This window comes from Cervus elaphus, chromosome 19 (assembly GCF_910594005.1).
Source record: "Cervus elaphus chromosome 19, mCerEla1.1, whole genome shotgun sequence".
NCBI lineage: Eukaryota > Metazoa > Chordata > Mammalia > Artiodactyla > Cervidae > Cervus > Cervus elaphus.
This window is the reverse complement of record NC_057833.1, coordinates 89,695,413-89,716,434: the sequence shown is the minus strand read 5'-3', so window position 1 is coordinate 89,716,434 and position 21,022 is coordinate 89,695,413. Positions and strand designations below refer to the sequence as shown.

The 21,022-nt window shown below is 48.1% G+C and overlaps 1 protein-coding gene across 3 annotated transcripts in view; it reads right to left on the bottom strand.

Moving 5' to 3' along the window:
• PXYLP1 (2-phosphoxylose phosphatase 1) overlaps positions 1-21,022 on the bottom strand; it is a 76,067-nt gene that overhangs the window by 32,451 nt on the left and 22,594 nt on the right. For 2 of the 3 annotated variants that reach the window (XM_043874807.1, XM_043874810.1), the window contains one exon: positions 7,010-7,141. In XM_043874807.1, coding sequence (XP_043730742.1) covers positions 7,010-7,088 — 79 coding nt within the window. In that variant the 5' untranslated portion in view covers positions 7,089-7,141. Of the gene's footprint in view, positions 1-4,284; positions 4,441-7,009; positions 7,142-21,022 lie in introns of those variants that run through there. The other variant, XM_043874811.1, reaches the window with a different exon arrangement.

Here is a 21,022-nt window from a genome sequence, read left to right as displayed (position 1 = left end):
AATGGGTTGCTATTTTCCTTCTCCAGAGGATCTTCTTGACCCAGGAATTGAACCTGCATCTCCTGCATCTTCTGCATTGCAGGTGGATTCTTTACCCATTGAGCCACCTGGGAAGCCTACTTATACATACACACACCACCTAAACACACCACACACATCACATACACGCACCACTTGCATGCATATCAAACACACATCACTTACACATTCACAAACACCATACACATCACATATACATACCACTGACACACATACTTCTTACACACATCATATAAACACACCACTGACACACACACACCACTTGCACACACATCATACATGCACAAAAGCTGGCTAGGCTGGGGTTCCTCAGCTGCCCACCTGAGAACCGGAGGCAGGTCACCCGCCCCCTTGGCTTCGGGGCCCCACCTCCCTGCTGCTGCCCTGTCTCCTTCATGGCCTCTCCTCCTCTGTCTGCCCACATTTTACCTTCACCCTGTCCTTCCCCTCTGCAGGCACATGGAGTACAAACTCTGGAGCTGACACGGCTCAGCACGGAGCTCTCCCCTCACCCACCCAACTCAGATTGCAGCTAGTTGCAACCGAGGTCCCTGCAAAGGACTGTGGGCCGTGGCTTGTGGACAGTCTGGTTCTTAAAAGAGGGGCTAGAAGTTTATGTGAAATTGCCTAGTTTAAAAACACTGGTAAATAAATTTTCCGAAGTGAAAACATTGCTTGGGCCGAAAAATACAAGCCCACAGGCTGTGGGACTGGAGTAGCCTCCATGGGCTCCAAGGAGATCAGGGAATGCTGGACACAAGGTCTGCAAACAGGGGCTCCGACAGGCTTCCTCTTGGTCTCAGGCCCTGGAATCACCTCTGGTAGGACCTGCACCCACTGTGCCGGTTGGTACCCCCAATGGCCCCGATGCACCTCACCAACTCCCCAGCTCTTCCCTTGTTCCCCACCAGCCCATCCAGCTGCCTGCTTCTCCTTGCTCAGAGCACTCTCCCCCAGTCTCAGACTCAGGCCCCAGACTCAGGGGCCATTGGCCCCACACGACTGACCTCCCAGACTGTGTTCTGGGTACTTCCTGCAGCCTTTGGCACGCTCACCCCAGGTGGAGAGGGGACTGTGTGAGTAACAGCGTGGACACATGAATGGGGGCAGCCTACGAGACCCCCGAGTCACACTCCCCTCTCTCTCCACCCTGGTTGCACTGCACCGCCAGATCAGCTCCAAGTCCGCAGCATCATCTGATGCTCTCAGCTCTGTTCCTTCCTTTCGGGCCTGACACCTTCATCAGAGCCATCCTCAGCCTTCAACTGGAGGGGGGAAGTAGCCCCGGAGTTGTCTCTGAGCATTACCTTCCTGCCAGCCTCTGAATGGGCAGCACCCAACTTCTGTGTATCTCAGAACCCCCAGGGAGAACCACAGTTCTGACTCTCTGCGGAGAGGCAGAGATCTGCTCTCCTTTGTTTTTGGAACATGCACTTTAACAAACTCCCAGGGCTACTCTAATCAAGGGACTCAGGAGACCACTCTTTGGCAAACGTTGTACCAGACTGCAGCCTTTCCCAGACACGAATCTGATGACGTGCTATCCTCCTGCTTCAAGGGCTCTAGTATCTTCAAGGTATAACATGGTGATGTAGGTGGCCCTGGCACAGTCCACCTTCACAGCTACACACAGGTAACCAGCCTGGCCCTGCTGTCTTTTGCTCTGCCTTGGCACACCTGCCTCCATCTGCCAGGAACGCCCTTCCCAGCTTCCTCACGGACAACTCTAACTCATCCCTCAAGGCTGGAGCTCGGATGTCACCTCCCCTGGGAGGGAGTCTTCCCTGACCTCCTACGTGGGCTGGCTTCTTGTCCTCCGTCCTCCCATGTCACCCTGCCAAAATTCATCTCAATCATTTTATTTAACAAGCATGCATATAGTGATCACTATGTGCCAGGAACTGTTCTAGGTGTATTACAAAATATCCTTCACCAACCCGATGAAACAAACTCTCGTTGTCCCCCTCCCCATTTTACAGATGCGGAACCTGAGGCATGGGGACGGTAGCAAACGTGCCTGGGCTCACACAGCTGCTAAGTGGCGGGGCAGGGACTCGATCCAGGCAGTCTGGCCCCGCAGTCCACGTTCTTTCCCAGCTCCCTGGGGGGCCGCCTCTTTCCTGTCTGAGCACGCTGTACCTTGTGCCAAGCATCTGCTCAGGATTCTCCTTCCCTAGACAGACAGCTCCTTTGGCCCTGGAGAGATGAAACCCCCAGGGCCCAGCACACAGTGGAATGTTTGCTGAAGGACAGTGCTATGCCAACTCGAAGTACTGGGTCAACAAGGAACGATAAAATTCCCCAAACCTCTGAGTCTGAGAAGGCTTTAAATGGGATCAGGTCCAGTGACCTGCCTACTATTCTATTCTTCACAGAGCGATGCTCCAGGGTGTGCATCCCGCCAGTCCACCTCCACATGACGTGACAGTCAGGAAGCTCTGCCTGCCGCTGAACTGAAATATGTCTCCATGCTCACCAGGCCACACAGAGCTGCTCTGACTCCTCTCACAGATACTGGATAGAGACAAGAGCTCTTCAGATACTGAAGACAACTTTATTTTGGCAGGTTAAGCACCCTCTTCTACCTGGGAAGTTGAGTTTCCAGTCCACCGTGGACATTTCCCTTAGAAACCTGCTCTGGTCCACCAGGGCCCTGCCCAAGATACCAATGCCCAGTGTAGACTGACTCCCCATCATGGCTGATGAACTCTGATTTAAAAGAAAGAAATGCACGATATACTATTTCAAAGGGCTTGGTGACTCAGATGGTAAAGAATCTGCTGCAATGCAGGAGACCCCAGTTTGATCCCTGAGTTGGGAAGATCCCCTGGAGAAGGGAATGGCTACCCACTCCAGTATTCCTGCCTGGAGAATTCCATGGAGACAGAAGCCTGGTGGGCTATAGTTCATGGGGTCACAAAGAGTTGGACACAACTGAGTGACTAACACATACACACACACACATACACAGTTTCAAAAGCTCTCTCCACAAATGGCTGAAGCAGCCTTTGCGATACCAAGAGCCCTGGCTTCTGAGGATGCATCGTGACAGGACTCTGTACTGTTTACACTGACTGAGCTTCCCGAGCCAAAGGTTTTCCCACAAAATCTCCCTTCTCACACCAATGTTTCAAAGCAGCAACAATGAACTTCATTTTATGAAATAAGAAACAGAGGCTCCAGGAGGCCACGCCTGCCGAAGGCACACCACAGCTAAGTGGCTGAGCAGCATTCAAACCCAAGGCTGTGGTTTCAGGGTCTGGGAGCTGGGCTCCCACCACGCTGCCGTTTTGGGACTGCTTGGAAGGTGGTAAAATGAGGACAAAACGAGCATGAAGGGAAGGGCTGAAGCAGGAAAATGGACGATTACAAATGAGCAGGAAGAGCAGCAAAATAAGGACCATCCACAAGTCTTCATAACCCAGCATCTTTTCCCGTCACACTGAAGGAGTGCCGCAATCTGAGAAGTTATTTTCCCACTTGTACTTATTTTAACTAGAATAACTGAGGATATTTATGCCTGACTTGTTTCCTTCTTCAAGTATCAGGAATTTCAGAATCACTCTATTTCCAAACTCAAAAACATCAAGGACTTGCAAATACAAAATGGATGATTCTTATTAATGTCTATTAGCATAAAGTGAGTCATTATTACCATTTAAAATAAACATATTTTGAGAAGCTACAAACTGTATTTTAATCTTTTAATCTCCCAACCACCTCCACCCCAATAGTATACAAAAATCTCTAGCATACATAAGCCCTTAATAAATATGTTAGTACACATACACACTTTCTGTACTGAGAGGATGAAACACCTATTTAAGCAACCTGATTTTCTCATTGTAACCTGGGTCATAACTTTCTTATATTCAAAACATCAGAAAAATAAAACTACCATAGTGTCGAAATAAAATACACAATCACAGAAAACATAATTATACTATTCACTTAAAACATAAGAAAACCAAGTTCCATTTGACTGTCTCAAATATATTACCTGAAACAATTATATGTGCTAATCTGATATTCAAAAATTAATCAAAAGAAATACAGAAGAAAAAAAGTCCATATATTTTAGGGTAAGAATGAAAATATAGGTGTTACTTAAGCAGACATCTTTGTATTATGAATTAGTCCAGTTTCTTACAGCATAATAATTAGCAACCAATAAAGTGATTAAATAAATAAAGCAATTTAACTCAATTTTCACCGAAATTGTTAAATTCCAAAGTTACAGTTTACCTAGAAGCAGAAGAGCAGTAAGAAGGTCCATATCTTAATATCTTTCCAAACTCCCAAAGCATTGAAGAATAAAGACCTCAGACCCAGGCTGGCCAATTTATCCTGAAAATTTTCCCTAAAATAAGTACGGCTGAAAATTGGCTCTCCTAAAACAGAAGGTACTTTCAGAGGAGTTATATAAGCAAAACACACAGGCCAATTCACTGACGTGGAAACCACCTCACGCCACAGAGACGCAGCAACACAAGTAACCCACACTCATGTCTCAGAACCCGTCAGTGTCGCAAACGAAGAACCAAGGTTGATTGTAACATCCTACCTCTCCAAGCAAAGGATGGAAAATTTTTAATGAAAAGCCACAAACAATTAAATGACTGATTCCAAACACACTTTCCAGAAAAGATTTTTTTTTTTTTTACAGTTCATTAACCATCTAGAGTATCTTTAAACTTCTTATGCCCACCTTCTCTTAATCTATTTTCCTATTCTGGAAGGATAAAGTGAGTGCTTTTACTTCTCTTTACTATTAGAAGTGCCTGTCATATGCATTAGATGTGTGCATAGAATATGTCACAAATCAGAGGTGAGGCAGGGAAATTTGCTCAAAGCCTCCTCCCTTCAAAACACTCATTCTGAATGCCAAGCCTTTCCCAGGTCCCTCAGCACACTCAGAACGTCCTCCCTCTCTGGCCACCTGCCCTTCCTCCCATCATGCTGACTGTGACAGCAATGCTACCTCCTCCCAGAGATGTCCTAAGCTGTGATGAGGGCCAAGCACTTGTCTCCCACCCACCGGGGTGAGATGGAAAGTGGAGGGCAGGTAGGCAGCAGCAAAAATACAATTACCAGCATTGCACAGATATTTTCTTGGCTTACAAGTACACAGCACCAGAAGGATAGAGAAATAGGGTTCTGCTTTCCAGAGCAGGTGTAGATTCATTAATTCACTGAAACACTCCTGAGGCCCCTCCTATGTGGTTGGCAGTGCTGGTTCCTGGGATAAAGAGGGAAGCAGAAATGGGCCCTGTTCTCAAAGAGCAGCCAGTCTTGTAGAAGGAAAAGACACATATCTGAAAAATTATGGTATTGCAAGGCTTCCCTGGTGGCTCAGATGGTAAAGAATCCACCTGCAATGCATGAGACTTGGGTTCTATCCTTGGCTTGGGAAGATCCCCTGGAGAAGGGAATGGCAACCCACTCCAGTGTTCTTGCCTGGATAATACCATGGACAGAACAGACTGGCGGGCTACAGCGGGGCTCTCAAAGACTCGGACACAACTGAGCGACTTTCACTTCACTTCATGGCTGGTGCAAGGAGTGGGGCAGGTTCAGAGCACCCCAGACGTACAACCAAGAAGCCCATAACCAGGTGGGGAGTGATGGAAGCTTCCTGAAGGAGAAAGGGGTGAATGAACCATGTGGAGGAGAGGATGGGATGGGAGGCAAATAGAAGGGAGGTGAGGAGAACAGTCCAGGCAGACGGACCGGCTCCAGGCATAGAGAACAGCTTGGATGTGTAGAGAATGCCAAGCCACTCAGCAATGCTGTGGTGTAGAGTGCCTCCCAGAGACCCACTGCTGAAGGGTTACAACCAAGGAAGTGCCTGGTTGGATCTGTGTTTGAGGACCACCACGCTTAGGGAGAGTAGGGGGCATAGATTTGGGGCTCAGCCTGAGCACAGTCCCCCCGGTATGGGCCGAGGGCAGGTGGTGAAGCCTGTAGACTGGTCTCCTCAGCCATGCTGCTGCCTTGCCACTCCGGGCTTCCCATGCACAGTCCCTGCTGCCCAGTTTGGTACTGGGACCTAATCCCTCCACCCTCTCTGATAATGGACACTCAACCCCCAAGCCAAGCACCTCTGCTGTGCGGCCCAGCATGCGGACACAAGCTGACCACTCACTGTCCTCACCATGGGAGCCTGAACTAAGGATCCAGGAATAACCAGGCAGTTGAGGCACCCAGGGAGAAGTCAAAAGTATGTCATGAGGCCAGGTGATTGCTCTTGTTCCTCACAAGCAAAGATGTACATCCACCCACCACTAGCACCAACATTAAGAAGACTAGGTTGTTTGAAACCTGTTTATTTAAAGAACACAGGTAATGACCTAGAGCATGGGATGGGGGGTAGGTGGGAGGGAGGCGCAAGAGAGAGGGGATGTATGTATACTTACAGCTGATTCATGATGTACAGCAGAAACTAACTGTAAAGCAATTATCCACCAATTGAAAAAATATCCTATGATAAACAATAATGGAAAAGAGTATTTTTAAAAAAAGATGTATACACACACACACACACACACACATTCTTTTTCTGGTGGCTCAGACAGTAAAGAGTCTGCCTGCAATGCGGGAGATGTGGGTTTGAACTCTGGGTTGGGAAGACTCCCTGGAGGAGGGCATGGCAACCCACTCCAGTGTTTTTGCCTGGAGAATCCTCACGGATAGAGGAGCCTGGTAGGCTACGATTCATGGGGTCGCAAAGAGTCGGACATGACTGAGCGACTAAGCATATAGCACACACACACATATATATACATGTAACTGAATCACTTTGCTGTATAACAGGGATTAACAACATTGTAAATCAACTATACTTCAATAAAAAACAAAGTGAAAGAAAAAAAAGAACAAAGGCTTTGGGACCTATGTGTTTCCTCCCCATGGGGGCTTCTACTCCAGAGAGAAGCCCCCTTACCCTCCCAGCGCCCGTAACCACACTCACAGAACTGCAGGCTGAGGCTCACGAAGGCCAGCAGTGCAGCTAGGGCCAGCAGCAGCACGAAGCGATTGCGGAAAAGCATTATTGTTTATTTTATCTTCTCTTCATGGTTTCACCTCGGATCAGGAACACGTCCTGCGAAGAGAGGAGAGGCAAGAAACATGTTTCTGAGGCGGAAAACCAAGTTTGTTAACTGACAAAGAATCTGATCAGCCCCGTCCTCCAGCAGGGCAGCGTGAATCCCAGTCAGAGAACAATTGTGCACTGTTGCTGATGTCTCTGCCCCCAAATCAGCCTGGCTAAGAAGGCACCCTTCAAATTAATGAGCGGAAACAGTTCTGGAAGTCTTCGTTTATCTGATCTCAACAGGCAAGGAGATTTTACGACATGGCCTTTGCAAAGAAAAATGGACAGGATGTTTATTGAGCACTTATAGTATGCCAGACCCAAGAAGTCTTTACAAGGACCAGGAAATGAACACCCCATTCTGATCCCCAACTTCTTCAACCATTTCTGATGAACACTTTGCTATGATGACCCCGCGTCTTTGATCTCAGTAATTACGCTGAATGTCAATCACTGCCTCATGCTCCACTTTAACACCTTTAGGGATGGCTGGGCTGTGTCTAAGATATATTCCTACATCAAGCAGCCCCATAAGCTAATTAGAGACCTCCCCCCAACCTGGGACCACTGGGCCCATTTCAGCTGCATCCATGGGTCATCTTACAGCCCCACCCACCATTCTAATTTCCTCTGACTAAGTTAGGACTCTGCAGAAGGACTTCACAAAAATGCCAAATGTGGCTCTAAATGTCCATTCTGTGGGGAAAAAAAAAGGGAATGGTTGCCATGGGTATTTAGCCCACCTCTTAGATACCAAATTTATTTTCTGGTTCTCATTGGGGTTTAAAATAGAACTTGAAAAATCACAGCCTCTTCAGAAAAGGTTCTTAACCACAGTAAGATTATAACCATTATTTCAAACCTGATTTTAGCAGCAGAAACTTTTTCTCCTTCAAATACAGTAGAAAAGCAATCAGATAAAAGATCACCTGCTAATATGGTAAGCGTTGCACAACTCCATGAATATATCAAAAGCTACTGAATTATACACTTTGGGTGAGTTGTATGTGAATTATATCTCAATAAGGCTGTATTTTTAAGAACTTATGCAGGGAATGAGGCAGAAGCCAGAGCTCAGGGCAGCCTTGCTGCCCCCCACCCACCCACCTTACCACCACACCCAAGGCCCTACAGGGGAGTTTAAGAACCACTCCTTTAAGGGACCTGTCAGACCTTCTACCACTGGACAACACTGGCTAAAAGACTGATGAAAATACACTGTACCTCACAAATGAGCCTGTATGTCCAGCATCCAGCAACCCTGTTAACAAACGAATCCCAATTTGCACCTTCAAGTGAGCTCTGCTTCTTTCCCTTTAGTCACCACTCCTTTCCAGCGACCAGAGCTTCATGTCCCAAGATAATCTGTCCTCCTGGGGACACCCACCTCCTTGTCCTGGTAGGGACTCAACAGCCTCAGAAGCTCTCTGACATCTCTGGCCAAAACAACACATTACCCTGGCTGATCCCATCAGGATTTAACATACTTAGGACTCCAAATAAATGTTTGCTCTTTCCAAAACTGAAACTCCCTGTGGCCTCCACCTGGGTGTGTTTGCAAGGACACCCACAGACCCGGAAGGCAGCTCACCGGAATCTGCATTTGGTGAGGGGCCCAAGGCCAGGGCTTCTGCACTGAACCCCCGAGGCGGCTGAGATCACAATGAGACAGGATGTGGGCCCACTGAGGTGCAGCCCGTAGTTTTGCCCTCCTGAGGCAACAAAGAGGGTGAAGCCCTCCTGTAAACAAACCTCATTCCCAGAGGTAAAGCATCAAGCCTGAGTGGCTCTGGGCCCCTGATCCAGGCTGGAGAGTTCCTTGCCTGGGGTGTCTGGGACGCATCACAATCCATTCTCTTGTATCTTTCACCTTGAGGGAGACCTTGGCAATAATCATCTGATGGTTCAACAGTTAACTGTCCCCTGCTCACCCTGCCGCAAAAGAAAACAACCAAAGTCAAATCCAAGTCACAGCCCCTCCACCTCTCACTGGGACAGGTTCGGCTGCCCAGCCAAGCTCTCCAGGGATGAGCCCAGAAGGCGCCGCCACTCAGCTGCAGACACTGGGCAGTATTTCCAAATCATACCCTAACTAGGTGGAACGTCAGCATTCCCTCAGAGCAGCCTCCCCGGGGCAGCCTCCAACCTCTGCTCCAGGAAGCAGGAGCTTCTAACTGCCCAAAACCATCCATTCCCTTGGGTTTCCCATGACATGCCCCACGGACAGGCTTGGTGATTTCAAACCTGCCAGTGGAAAACTGAACCTTAAGGGCACGAGGTTAATTGGTGATGACAGATATGAAACGAGAGGTGTGCCTCTAAAGCTCTTTCTGCTGCCTTTCAGTGTCACCCCCACACGTCCGCACACCGACTCTAGTCGCCACCCATGTAGGTACACAGAAGAGGTTGGCTCTCGGCACGTGCCAGCTTCTTAGCTACCCAAGGACGGCTCGCTGCTTCTGGTTCACTAGCCTGTGGATTTCAGAACATCTCCCTCTCTAGTCATTCCCAATTGGATTTGTTTACTTTACAATGATCCTCTTAGAAGGGGATCCTTTTAATTTGGGGAAGGTGAGTGGGGTGTGTGCGTAGAGATTAGATCACAGAACAGGGAGAAGGTTCAGCTCAAATACCTTCTTTGGGTGGGTGTCCCTGTACCCCCGACAGTAAATATGCTAGAGCTCTCTCTCGTGTCTGTCTCCCTTCTGTCATGTCATTGCCTTCTTCTGAGACTAATACCACATTTGGAATGGCCCCTTTTACTTTACATAAACATCTTCAAGTGTTCCTGCTTGGCAAACGGCCTCTAGGAGGGTCCTGCAGCTCTGCTTTTCGTGTGGGGACCACCTCTGCAGCACGTGCAGGTGAAGGGCACAGCACTCTGGAGGTGGACAGACCTGGGTCAGAACCCCAAGCTTAGTGACCATGGGCCAAGTTACTTAACCTCTCTGAGACTCAGTTTCCTCATCTGTAATTTGGGACTAATTATGTTGGGAGAACCGAATGAAAGGTAAGTAAGTGTAAACCTCAGTGTACAGTAGGTATTCAAAAGAAAATGATGTCAGTAGCTTTGCTACCTACTCATTTTCTTCTTTGGTTTTAATTTGGCTGCATCAGCTCTTAGTTGCAGCACATGAGGTCTTTCATTGCGGTACACGGGCTCTCTGGTAGTGGCATGTGGTCCGAGGAGCATGGGCTTGGTTGCTTCTCAGTATGTGGGAATCTTAGTTCCCCCACCAGGGATTGAACCCATGTCCCCCTGTGCCTCCTGCATTGCAAGGCAGATTCTTAACCACAGGACCACGAGGGAAGTCCCCCCTACTCACCTCTGTCTGTTCACTCTACTGCTTCCTCCCTCCTCTTGAGAAATAGGAATAGTTTTTTTAACCGGTTTGTTGGTTCCTCCAGCTACATGAGTACTGAAATGGTCACATGTTCTTGTCCCCATCCATCGCTCTGTCACTCAGCATCTCACTGTGCAAAGCAAACCTTGCTGCCTGGGGAAACCACCCACCCCCAATTTCTGAGCCTGGTGGTGTCTCTTGCCTCTGCAGCTGGAAGACCAGACTTGCTTCTTGGTTGCTCTGCACTTGGGTGTGCGAGGTGAGAACTTTATTCTGGTAATAGGCCAGGTCTGGTCCTTCAACCACTTCCTGCCTCCAGCCTCTTGGGAGACTTTTCACCACCCTCATTGGCAGATGAGGCTGCTAGAGCTGCTAAGGAGGCCATCTATGGTTTTCCCGACACTGCCATTTTACACGAGGACAAATCACAATGTGGTTCAGGGTCATCTTCAGATGGGCGTCAGGTAGAAACAACTGCTTTTGCTAAATTAAATCTCAGACTTACAGACAGGTTTGATTTGTTGCAGTGATGGCCCCCACTTTGTTTGTTCATGCTTTTCTATATTCTTGGCTTTGGGAAGTCTCCCAGACCGACTCTAAGCTTGGACAAGGTCTATGCTTTGGGCACAAGCCAAAAGCTCTCTACGCTTTGCAGACAAGCTGCAAACAAAGGCATGAATAGCACTTTCGCATTAGGGCTTGTCTTCCCTGGCTGCTTTTAGAGTACCGAGACCACCGTGTGAAGACACCCAGGCGAGCTGCTGGAGGATGAGACCACATGGGGCCAAGGCAAGCACTCCCAGCTGAGGCTCTCTTCAACCAACCAGGCTGCCTGCCAGTCACCACACATGTGAGCAAAGCCATCCCAGACCTTCTAGTCCAGCCACACCACCCGTAGATGGAGAGTCAACCCAGACTAAAAGAACTGTGTGGCCAACCCCCAGGTCACACAAAATATGAAGGCTGCTATTTTCAATCCTTTGGAAGCTTGATACATGTAAAGCAAAAACCAGCTATTCCCATAGAGAGAAAACATTTTGGGTCTTTACCAGGAAATTCTAAGCCAGGGTGTAGATTTCCATATCCTCGTCTTTTTTTTGCAGGCCCCACATGCCAAAGCTCCATCTCATCCACATTCTTCAATATGCTGAGGGCTTTTTGGGAAAGGGGATATATTTAGTTCTAGATTGAAAATACTGAGAATATGCTGGGTTAACCAGATGGCTGGGATCATGTGACTGCCTTACTGCTTTTAGTTTTCCAGCTACTGACATCTCCATGTACCTGAGGCTTTTCACTTGATGACACAAGCCTCCACATGGGAACACCGAACATTGCCCCTCAATAAGTAAGCTCTGGGTTTCTGTGCCCCTACTTTCTGACTCTCTCTTGGCAGTCCAAATGGCAAATAATGATCAGAATCTCATCACTTCCACTTGTGCTAGCACCAGCCTGGTGTGTACACAGCCCAGGGGCAGGGGAGGGAGCAGCACATTGACACTGAGGCCTGAGGTAAGTACCTCCGTGCTGTTCTCCTGGAACTTGTGTTCCTAGAAAACTCGGGAGAGGAAGGTCACGCTCTGTTCTTTTCATTTTAAACAGCTAAATAATAATGATATAATGCAAAATTCACACAGCTTTGAAGTTTGTGTTTGCAGCTGGAGCTAGGATCCCAATGTGTGTGTAAGCGCTGTGTGTAAGCAGTGTGTGTACACAGGTGTGTGCCCACGTCAGAAGCCTGTGCCTGGCTCCAGTGCGTGCTTCTTCGCTTCTTCAGTGGAAAAAGACCCAGAGGAGCCCCAACACCGTGGAAAGCACGAGGCTTCAGAGGCTGGCAGAACTGTGTCCGCTCTCCGCTCTACCACTGCCTTCTCTGTGACTTCCTGACAACTGGACTTCGCCAAGTTTCAGGACACTGATCTTTAAATAAGACTGGGGATAAGAGTATAAATGAGCAGAAGGGCAGTGAGGAGTAAATGTCACGATACACAGAGCACTTGGCACAAAGCAGGGATGTGCTATGTCGGGCTCCCCAGCTCTGGAGGAATCATACAGACCCCCCTGCTAGTAATTCAGTCGTCCGACTCTTTGTGACCCCATGGACTGTAGTTCACCAGGCTCCTCTGTCCATGGAATTCTCCAGGCAAGAACACTGGAGTGGGTAGCCATTCCCTTCTCCAGGGGATCTTCCCAACCCAGGGATCAAACCCAGGTCTCTTGCATTGCAGGCGGATTCTTTACCATCTGAGCCACCAGGGAAATTCCACCATCTAAACACAAAGATTTGCCCTTTCCCTGAGCTGCTGCTTCTGCCGCACGCTGTGGTTCCCCTTCCAAATCCTGGCCACCGCCACTTCCTATTCACTGGCCCAGCCCCATCCATCAGCGGGGAGCCACGTTTGCAGCTTGTTCCTGCCCCTGCCCCCACCATGCCAGCCTTCCTCAGGGCTGACTCAGCTGTGGTGTCCCGCCTCGCCACAGGTTTTCCAGCCTGGAACATGTGTCTCGGCTTCTGTCAGAAGACAGGCTTACCAGCCAACGGACTCTGTCTCTGTGGCTCAAGCTCCAGCGCCATTCTCCAGAGTCCCTTTCTCCTTTGCATCCCTGGTGAGGAGGCTCTCTGGCACTCAAGAAATCAGGCACTCCTTGGGTTCCCTTCTGGTCATAATCCTGCATATTCCCTCCACGGGAGCTTGGAGCACGCACACCCCTGGGTCTCCTGCAATTCCTCTAGTTACCCCACTGGACTTGTCCAAGTCATCCCAAGTGATAGCCGGGACTTGGCCCTCAGCAGAGACTCCACAGTCTGCTCACTCACAGCCCAGAAAGCAAAGTCCACAGTGACAGAAGAGTCACTGCCACATCAGTAGGGGGAGTAGGACTGCGACCTGCTTCAGGATAGCTCCCACATCTCCTAATCCTCAGACATCACTGTCCATGGAAGATGCTCTTGACTCAATATGGCATCAGGACCAAATCCAACCCCTACAAATACTTCAGTGGAAACAACTGCTTCATGGTGTGGGCTGAACATCTAATAGTCACCAGTCATCAAATGTCTACTGGGCACAGTTTTAGTCCCCACTGCTAAACCCACAAAGTAAAAAATACCTTAAATCCAGAAATAGAATTATTACTCTGCATCCCTGATGAAGCAGCAAAAAAGAAAACAGATGAACAGAGAACTCAGTCACCTTAATTCAACTTTACCATAGATTTGAAGAGTGAAAGAAAATACTTTAGAATGTAATTTTGAAAAAAAGCACTAGGAAAATAGGCAGCTGTCATTACAGTATTATGGTAAATACCATTTCTGAATTAAGAGGAAAAAAGGAATATATCAAAGGCATTTTTACAAGCTACCATTCTACCATCAGAGATTTCCAAAGTGCAAGCCCTGGCCTGACTGCCACCTTGTAAAAAGCTGGAAATGCCACATTTAGTGACTCCAGTCTCAGAGTCCCCTTCAAAGTGTACAGAATTTAGGGTTTTAAACATGACCAAGACCATTTGAAAGAAAAATATGCATTCAATTATCTCATTTGTGTAGTTAAAATACCATTACCAGGAATAGAAAGATGGTATTAAAGAAAATGCTTTAGATGTATTCTATACTTTGATTTTTTTTTTTCAGTCCTAATCATTTTGGCCCAAGTAAATACAGCATTATAATTAAGAAAACCCTAAAGTCTATAATTGTGAAGTAAATATGAACCAAACAAAGGTAAAAGCTACATCTTCATCGTCCTCCAGCTCCAAGGTGACCTCAAAGTGGGGTTTAATTGCAAAATCAAAGATGCCCGGCTAAGAATAAACCAACCCTAAAGCCTGATGAGTGAGAGCCTGATAGACTCTAGAACCTCCTGGAAAGCGCCACAAGGGCTGCGGGCTCCCAGATGTCACTCACATTCCAGCTACTCAAGTGACAGCTAGTGTGCAGGCTGGGCTCTGAAGGCTGAAACCAATTCATTCATCCAGGCAATCAGCTGATTCAAAACAACATTTATTTCCCCGGAGCCAAAGTGCGCTTCCCCGGTGGCTCAGCGGTGAAGCATCTACCTGCCGATGCAGGAGACGCGGGTTTGATCCTTGAGCCAGGAATAATCCCTGGAGGAGGAAATGGCAACCCACTCCAGTATTCTTGCCTGGGAAATCCCATGGACAGAGGAGCCTGGGGGCTACAGCCCACCGGGTTGCACACAGTCAGACAGAATTTAGCGACTAAACAATAACAACTTCCAAAGTGCCGAGGATGCAGGATACAGGACACAGTTTCTTCCGTTTTGAAGCTTATATCTGAAACGTACTTATGGGAGAAAGGATATGAGATCTAGGAATTGCTTTAAAATATTCTGGAAGTGCGGGTGAGGTCGGTGGGGAGAGGTCAAAGAGGAATTAACAAAATAAGACTGGCAAACTGTGACAACTTCTGAAGCTGGGTGATGAATCTTAGAGGGCACATCATATAATCCTTTGTGCTTCTGTGTATGTGTGAGGTTTTAAGCATTTAAAAAAAAAGAAGAAGCTCACAGTCTGGTCAGTGCAGCAATGAGTGAATGGACCATTAGGCTGGTGACACTAGAACCATCAACGAGAGACAGAATTGGGGAGGGAGGGGTTGACCCACCTAGGCCCAGAGAGGATGGCAGGTTTCCTGTGCAGGAGGCTCTGCCCAAGTTCAGTCTTCAAGAGCAGCCTGGAGCTGAGGCATTCGTAATTGCATTTTAGGAATGAACCAAAGAAACAACCCTAAATGAGACCATCCTGACTCGAGAAGAGCAGGAGGAGGGCTTGCATCATTATGGGTGAGGAGACCCTAACAGGGAGGTGGGTTAGCCCAAGCACCACCCCACAGTTTCACGTTCAGTGAGTCTGCTGCGCCTGGAGACCGCTGGCTGCCCAGAAACCCCACTGGGGCTGGGTCAGGGAGCCCTGATCTCATCTGGATCTGCTCCTCCATGTGGAGTTTGCCTGTGGTCTGGTGCCGACAGGTGGGTGGCTGCAAGAGCCTCACCCCCCCACCTAGGCCAGCCTGCCCACAAAACCAAGGAACCCCACCAATAAGAGGACTATACTGCACAACCACTGGCGCCCCCTCCCTTCCTGGAGTCCCCTCTGAGCACAGAGCCACTGACCTCCACCATGGAGCAAGAGGCAGCGTCTGATGTCAGGAGCCAGGCCGCCAAGCAGTGTTGGCTTGAGGGACAGGCCTACTTCATGCACTGACCCTCATTTTCTAGGGCTGGAGCTCCACCTCTCCCCAGCACAGCCTCCTCTGGGAACACAGGACAAGAGCAGGCCGAGGTCTCCCTGCCCCTCTTAGCAGGGGCAACACTTGAAAGGATGCTTGAGAGCCATGTGATGAGCCCCCATGGAACATTCTGCACTGTGCCCCACACTGACCCCTCCCCAGACGCCTCTCTCACCCACAATACTCTCCTCCCGAAGAACAGCCTGTGCTGGTGAGGGGTAATGTAACCCACAGTGCCATGCCCAGATGTGGCAACAGCCCCTCCTGGCTGTGGGGTCACCAAGGAGGGGGAGAATCAAAGCAGATCACCCCCGAAGTTGGCCCTGATTTCTGGGCTCACCATGACCTGGCCACACCTCACAAATCCCACTGTAGTCCCAGTCCTACCCATGACATGGAGTTAAGTCTGTGGGCCCTGGAGTCAGATGGCCAGGTCTCCTCCTCTAAGCCTTCATGAGCCACAGCTGCCCCATCCATGAAATGGAACAGTCCGTCTCACGGGGCGTGTAAGGGCTCACGGGGTCAGTCCACGTAAGGGACACGGCCCAGTTCCGGGCTCCCAGTAAAGGCTTTAACACCTTTAACACCTCAGCCTGCTGCCGCCTGTCTCTGCACCCACTCCAGAGGCAGAATGCCTGTGCATGGGGGCCACGCCAGAACAAGTCAGAGTTTGAAGAGGTCTTAAACATCACCTGGTGCAAGTCCCCTGTCTGACTGGGAAGACAGGCCAAGGGCCGGTGAGAGCTGGCACAAGGCTCCAGGCTGCTCAGGGAGCCTGGCCCTCCTGGCTCACACGCCTGCTCCACAAACCGAGAGTGGCAGCCAGCACTCTGCTGTGGTCACGTTCACATCTGCCTCTTCACTGTGGCAGACACTCCTCCAGTGTTTACTCTTACTTTCTTACCAACAGAATCCTCTAGGTTTCAGCTGGACACATGGCCACCCAGCGAGAGACAGCTACTTCCCAGACTCCCTTGCAACTAGTCATCATCATGTGACCATGTCATCATGTGACCAGGTTCCACCCGAAGAATTATGACTGTAAGTAATCTCTGCAATTCTGGGTAAAAGGAGGCTGCCTACACTGCCCCACTCTGCCCTTCCTTCCTCCCCACCCCACACTCGGAAACACTGGAGTACTGGTGAGCCAGCTTTCTTGATGTCCATGGAGACAACATCCATGTGAATGACAGAGAAGAATCCTAGATGATCCTGTGGGAGAGTCCACCCAACTCCTTGACCATCTACCAGCTCATACTTTTTCTGTTTAGTTGCTAAGTCATATCCAGTTCTTTGCAACCCTATAGACTGCAGCACGCCTGGCTTCCCTGTCCCTCACTCTCTCCCGGAGCCTGCTCAAACTCATGTTTATTGAGTCAGTGATGCCATCCAGCCATCTCATCCTCTGTCACCGTCGTCTCCTGACTTCAATCTTTCCCGGCATCAGGGTCTTTTCTAATGAGTTAGCTCTTCACATCAGGCGGCCAAAGTATTGGAGCTTCAGCTTCAGCATCAGTCCTTCCAGTGAATATTCAGGGTTGATTTCCTTTAGGATTGACTGGTTTGATCTCCTTGCAGTCCAAGGGACTCTCAAGAGTCTTCTCCAGCACCACAATTCAAATCACCAATTCTTCAGTGCTCAGCCTTGTCTATGGTCCAACTCTTACATCTGTACATGACTACTGGAAAAATCATAGCTTTGACTATATGCACCTTTGCCAACAAAGTGATGTTTCTGTTTTTTAATATGATGGCTAGCTTTTCTTCCAAGGAGAAAGCATCTTTTAATTTTGTGGCTGCAGTTACCATCCGCAGTGATTTTGGAGCCCAAGAAAATAAAATCCATCACTAAAATGTATCTCACAAGCTTTGTAAGTCATTGTTATCTCAATTCTTTTAAAGCAGCCAGAGAAGTACCTTAACTAGAATTCACCATTAGCTCTAAAGAACACTGGTCCTCTCTATGGGGCCTCCCTCTGAGGGATGTTATAAATACGCACACACATATTCATGGTGAACTGCATGAGGTTCATCACTGACCAGGCTGAGCATCGCTCTTAGATGTGACATAAATGAGATATGGCTGGGGTAACCTTTGTCCTTTTTGAGTTGTATGTTTTGTTTTATCTCAAACTATTCATGCAGCTATCCAGATGGCTTGGCTGCAAGTAACAGAAAACCCTGCTAATGCAAAAGGACCCATCAACATTCTTACATAATGACTCACAATGTTAGGAACTGCTGCTCCAGAGTGGCTGAATTCAGCAACTTGAAGGCATCATCAGGAAGCCAGGATCTCTTCATCTCTGGGCTTTCTGCCATCCCCTGTGCTTAGGACGGCTCCCCTCGAGAGTCACAGATGGTGACCACTTTCCAGGTATCAGACTTGGCACTACACAGAAGCAGAAGGGGACCATCCTGCACACTTCTACTAGAAGCCAGGATGCCCTCCCGGAAACTCTCCAGTGGACTTCCCCAAATGTCTAACGGCCAGAACTGTGTCACATGCCCATGTTCCAGACTGATCGCTGGCACCAGGAACGGAGCTCAGAGATTGGGTAAAATCAATAAAGATTCATCTCCTGGCAGGATGAGACCCACAGAGGGAGGGAGACGGTGGAGACATGAACAGAATCGGAGTTCTGTCAGGGCAGAGGGAGGGAGGGGATGCCTGTACCAACCCACAGCTGGAGAAGATCTGACAACACACACAGTCATTCTAGAAAATTATTCTCAAACCCAGTCATCTGATGACAGCAGCAGCCCTTTTCAGATCTAGCAATCAAAGCACATGTCGTCATAATTATATGTTTAAGGAGCATCAGTGCTGGTTTGCTTGGCTATAACCAGCAGAGCAGCATCCCTCAGCCTACTGACTACAGGCTCTACTAAAAAGACCTTTTATTCCATATTCACATGTGCTTAAATATGCAGCATGAATTATTTGTCATTTCTTCCCAAACAGGATTTTGAGACAGATAATCTGCAGAATTAGTATTTTTAAATCCCGGAATGAGTAAAGTGACTTTTTTTTTCCCCCCTGCATTTTTGAGCTACAGGTACCCACCACTTTCCCCTTTGAGATTTTTGCCAGCTTGACAAAGGATAAACTTGTGAGGATAAACTACTGATCATTTCTCAGGACCAGAACAGACTGAAATAAATAACCCAGCAAGCCAGGATTTTCACTTTTATTTTATCTTCAGTGATTTTTTTCCCTGACATTTGAGGAGATGTCTGGGTTCCATCCAACTTGGCTGCTTTGCTCTTTCTTAAGTTTTAGAGGCACTGCCTCTGAAACTAGCATTCTTATTTTAGGATGTCAGAGCAATGGTAAGTACCGCAGCACAAAAAGGAGGACACGCAGTTGGCAGGCCTTACTCACCACAAAACCACTTAAAAATATAGCTGATTCTTTTTATTTTGCAAGCAAACTGTGTCAATTAAAAGTTTCTTAAAATGTCAAGGAAAGCACAAAAGGACTGAATAGGCAGGGCTGCAAAACTGGAAATGTAAGTGGTGTACAACTGAAGATTTCAGTGATAAAGTCAAAATTTTAAAGGCAAAAAAAAAGGCTTACAATGTCCTGGGAATCTCAACTGTGCCAGTTGAATCAGACATGCCTGAAAGTACAGGCTGCCAAGGTCACTTATGCTTTTTGAAAGCTGTATTTTCTATGCTAACAATACTACAGGGAAATAAAATTTTGCTAGGGACAGATCCATGAACAGAGCACTTGTTCACACGACAGACTGAGGCATTTCTCCCAGGGAGGCCTTGCTCAGGCTGGGAGCACTCTCACTGAGAGAGCCCTGACAAACCCATGCCCACCGCTGGCCCACGTCACGACTCAGCTGTGACCGGGCATGGGGCCCAGGTCCTCTGCAGGTCACTATCACTGCTGGTGCTGGTGGGCAGGAGCTCTATGCCTCTAAAATACCTTTCAGAAAACTTCTGGGTGGGGAGTAACTAAGCCTGTCTGCCACAACTACTGAGCCTGTGTGCTGCAACTACTGAAGCCCTCGTGCCCCAGAGCCTGTGCTTTGTAACAAGAGAAGCCACCACAATGAGAAGCCCATGCACTACAAGGAAGAGTAGCCCCACTCACCACAACTAGAGAAAGCCCAAGCGCAGCAACAAAGACCCAGCTTAGGCACAAGGAAATAAATAAAAAATTTAAAGTAAGAAAGAAAACTGCTGGGTGACTCAGTGTGAGGCTGGCAGCATCAATATCGATACGGAATTAGCCCTCCTACCTAAGGAGGTGGTCAAATGGGCAGCTACCTGCTGGAGGTGCTGTGGAGGGGTGACGGGGATGACTTGTAACAGCACCCATATGCTGAGATCCAAAAATTCTCTGATTCAGATGTTCTGAGAAACTCTCAAAACTGGTGTGGTTTTTTGTCTCCTTTGCATGTATGAAGATACAGGTAAAGCAAAAACAGAGCTAAGAACATGGTCACATAGAATCACAGACATTTATCTTGGAAGGAATCTGAATTGCTATTTAGTCTCAGCTTCCTTCCATCCGGTCTCATCACTTCATGGCAAATAGATGGGAAAACAATGGAAGTGGTAAGGGACTTTATTTTGGGGGGGCTCCAAAATCACTGCAGATGGTGACTGCAGCCATGAAATTAAAAGATGCTTTTTCCTTGGAAGAAAAGCTATGACCAACCTAGAGAGCATATTAAAAAGCAGAGACATCACTTTACCAACAAAGGTCCATCTAGTCAAAGCTATGGTTTTTCCAGTAGTCATGTATGGACGTGAGGGTTGGACTATAAAGAAAGCTGAGTGCCGAAGAATTGATGCTTTTGAACTGTGGTATTGGAGAAGACTCTTGAGAGTCCCTTGGACTGCAAGGAGATCCAATCAGTCAATCCTAAAGGAAATCAATCCTGAATATTCATTGGAAGGACTGATGCTGAAGCTGAAACTCCAATACTTTGGCCACCTGATGCCAAGAACTGACTCATTGGAAAAGACCCCGAAGCTGCGAAAGATTGAAAGTGGGAGGAGAAGGGGGTGACAGAGGATGAGATGGTTGGATGGAAGCACTGACACAATGGACATGAGTTTGAGTAGGCTCCGGGAGTTGGTGATGGACAGGGAAGCCTGGTGTGCTGCAGTCCATGGGGTCGCAAAGAGTCAGACATGACTGAGCAACTGAACTGACTGACCCTTCCAATAAAGTAGGGAATAACACTATAATAAGTTCCATTTAGATTGAATCCTCTTAAAGTTGTAATGAAATACAAGCCTCAAAGTCAACGGTATTAATATATATATAAT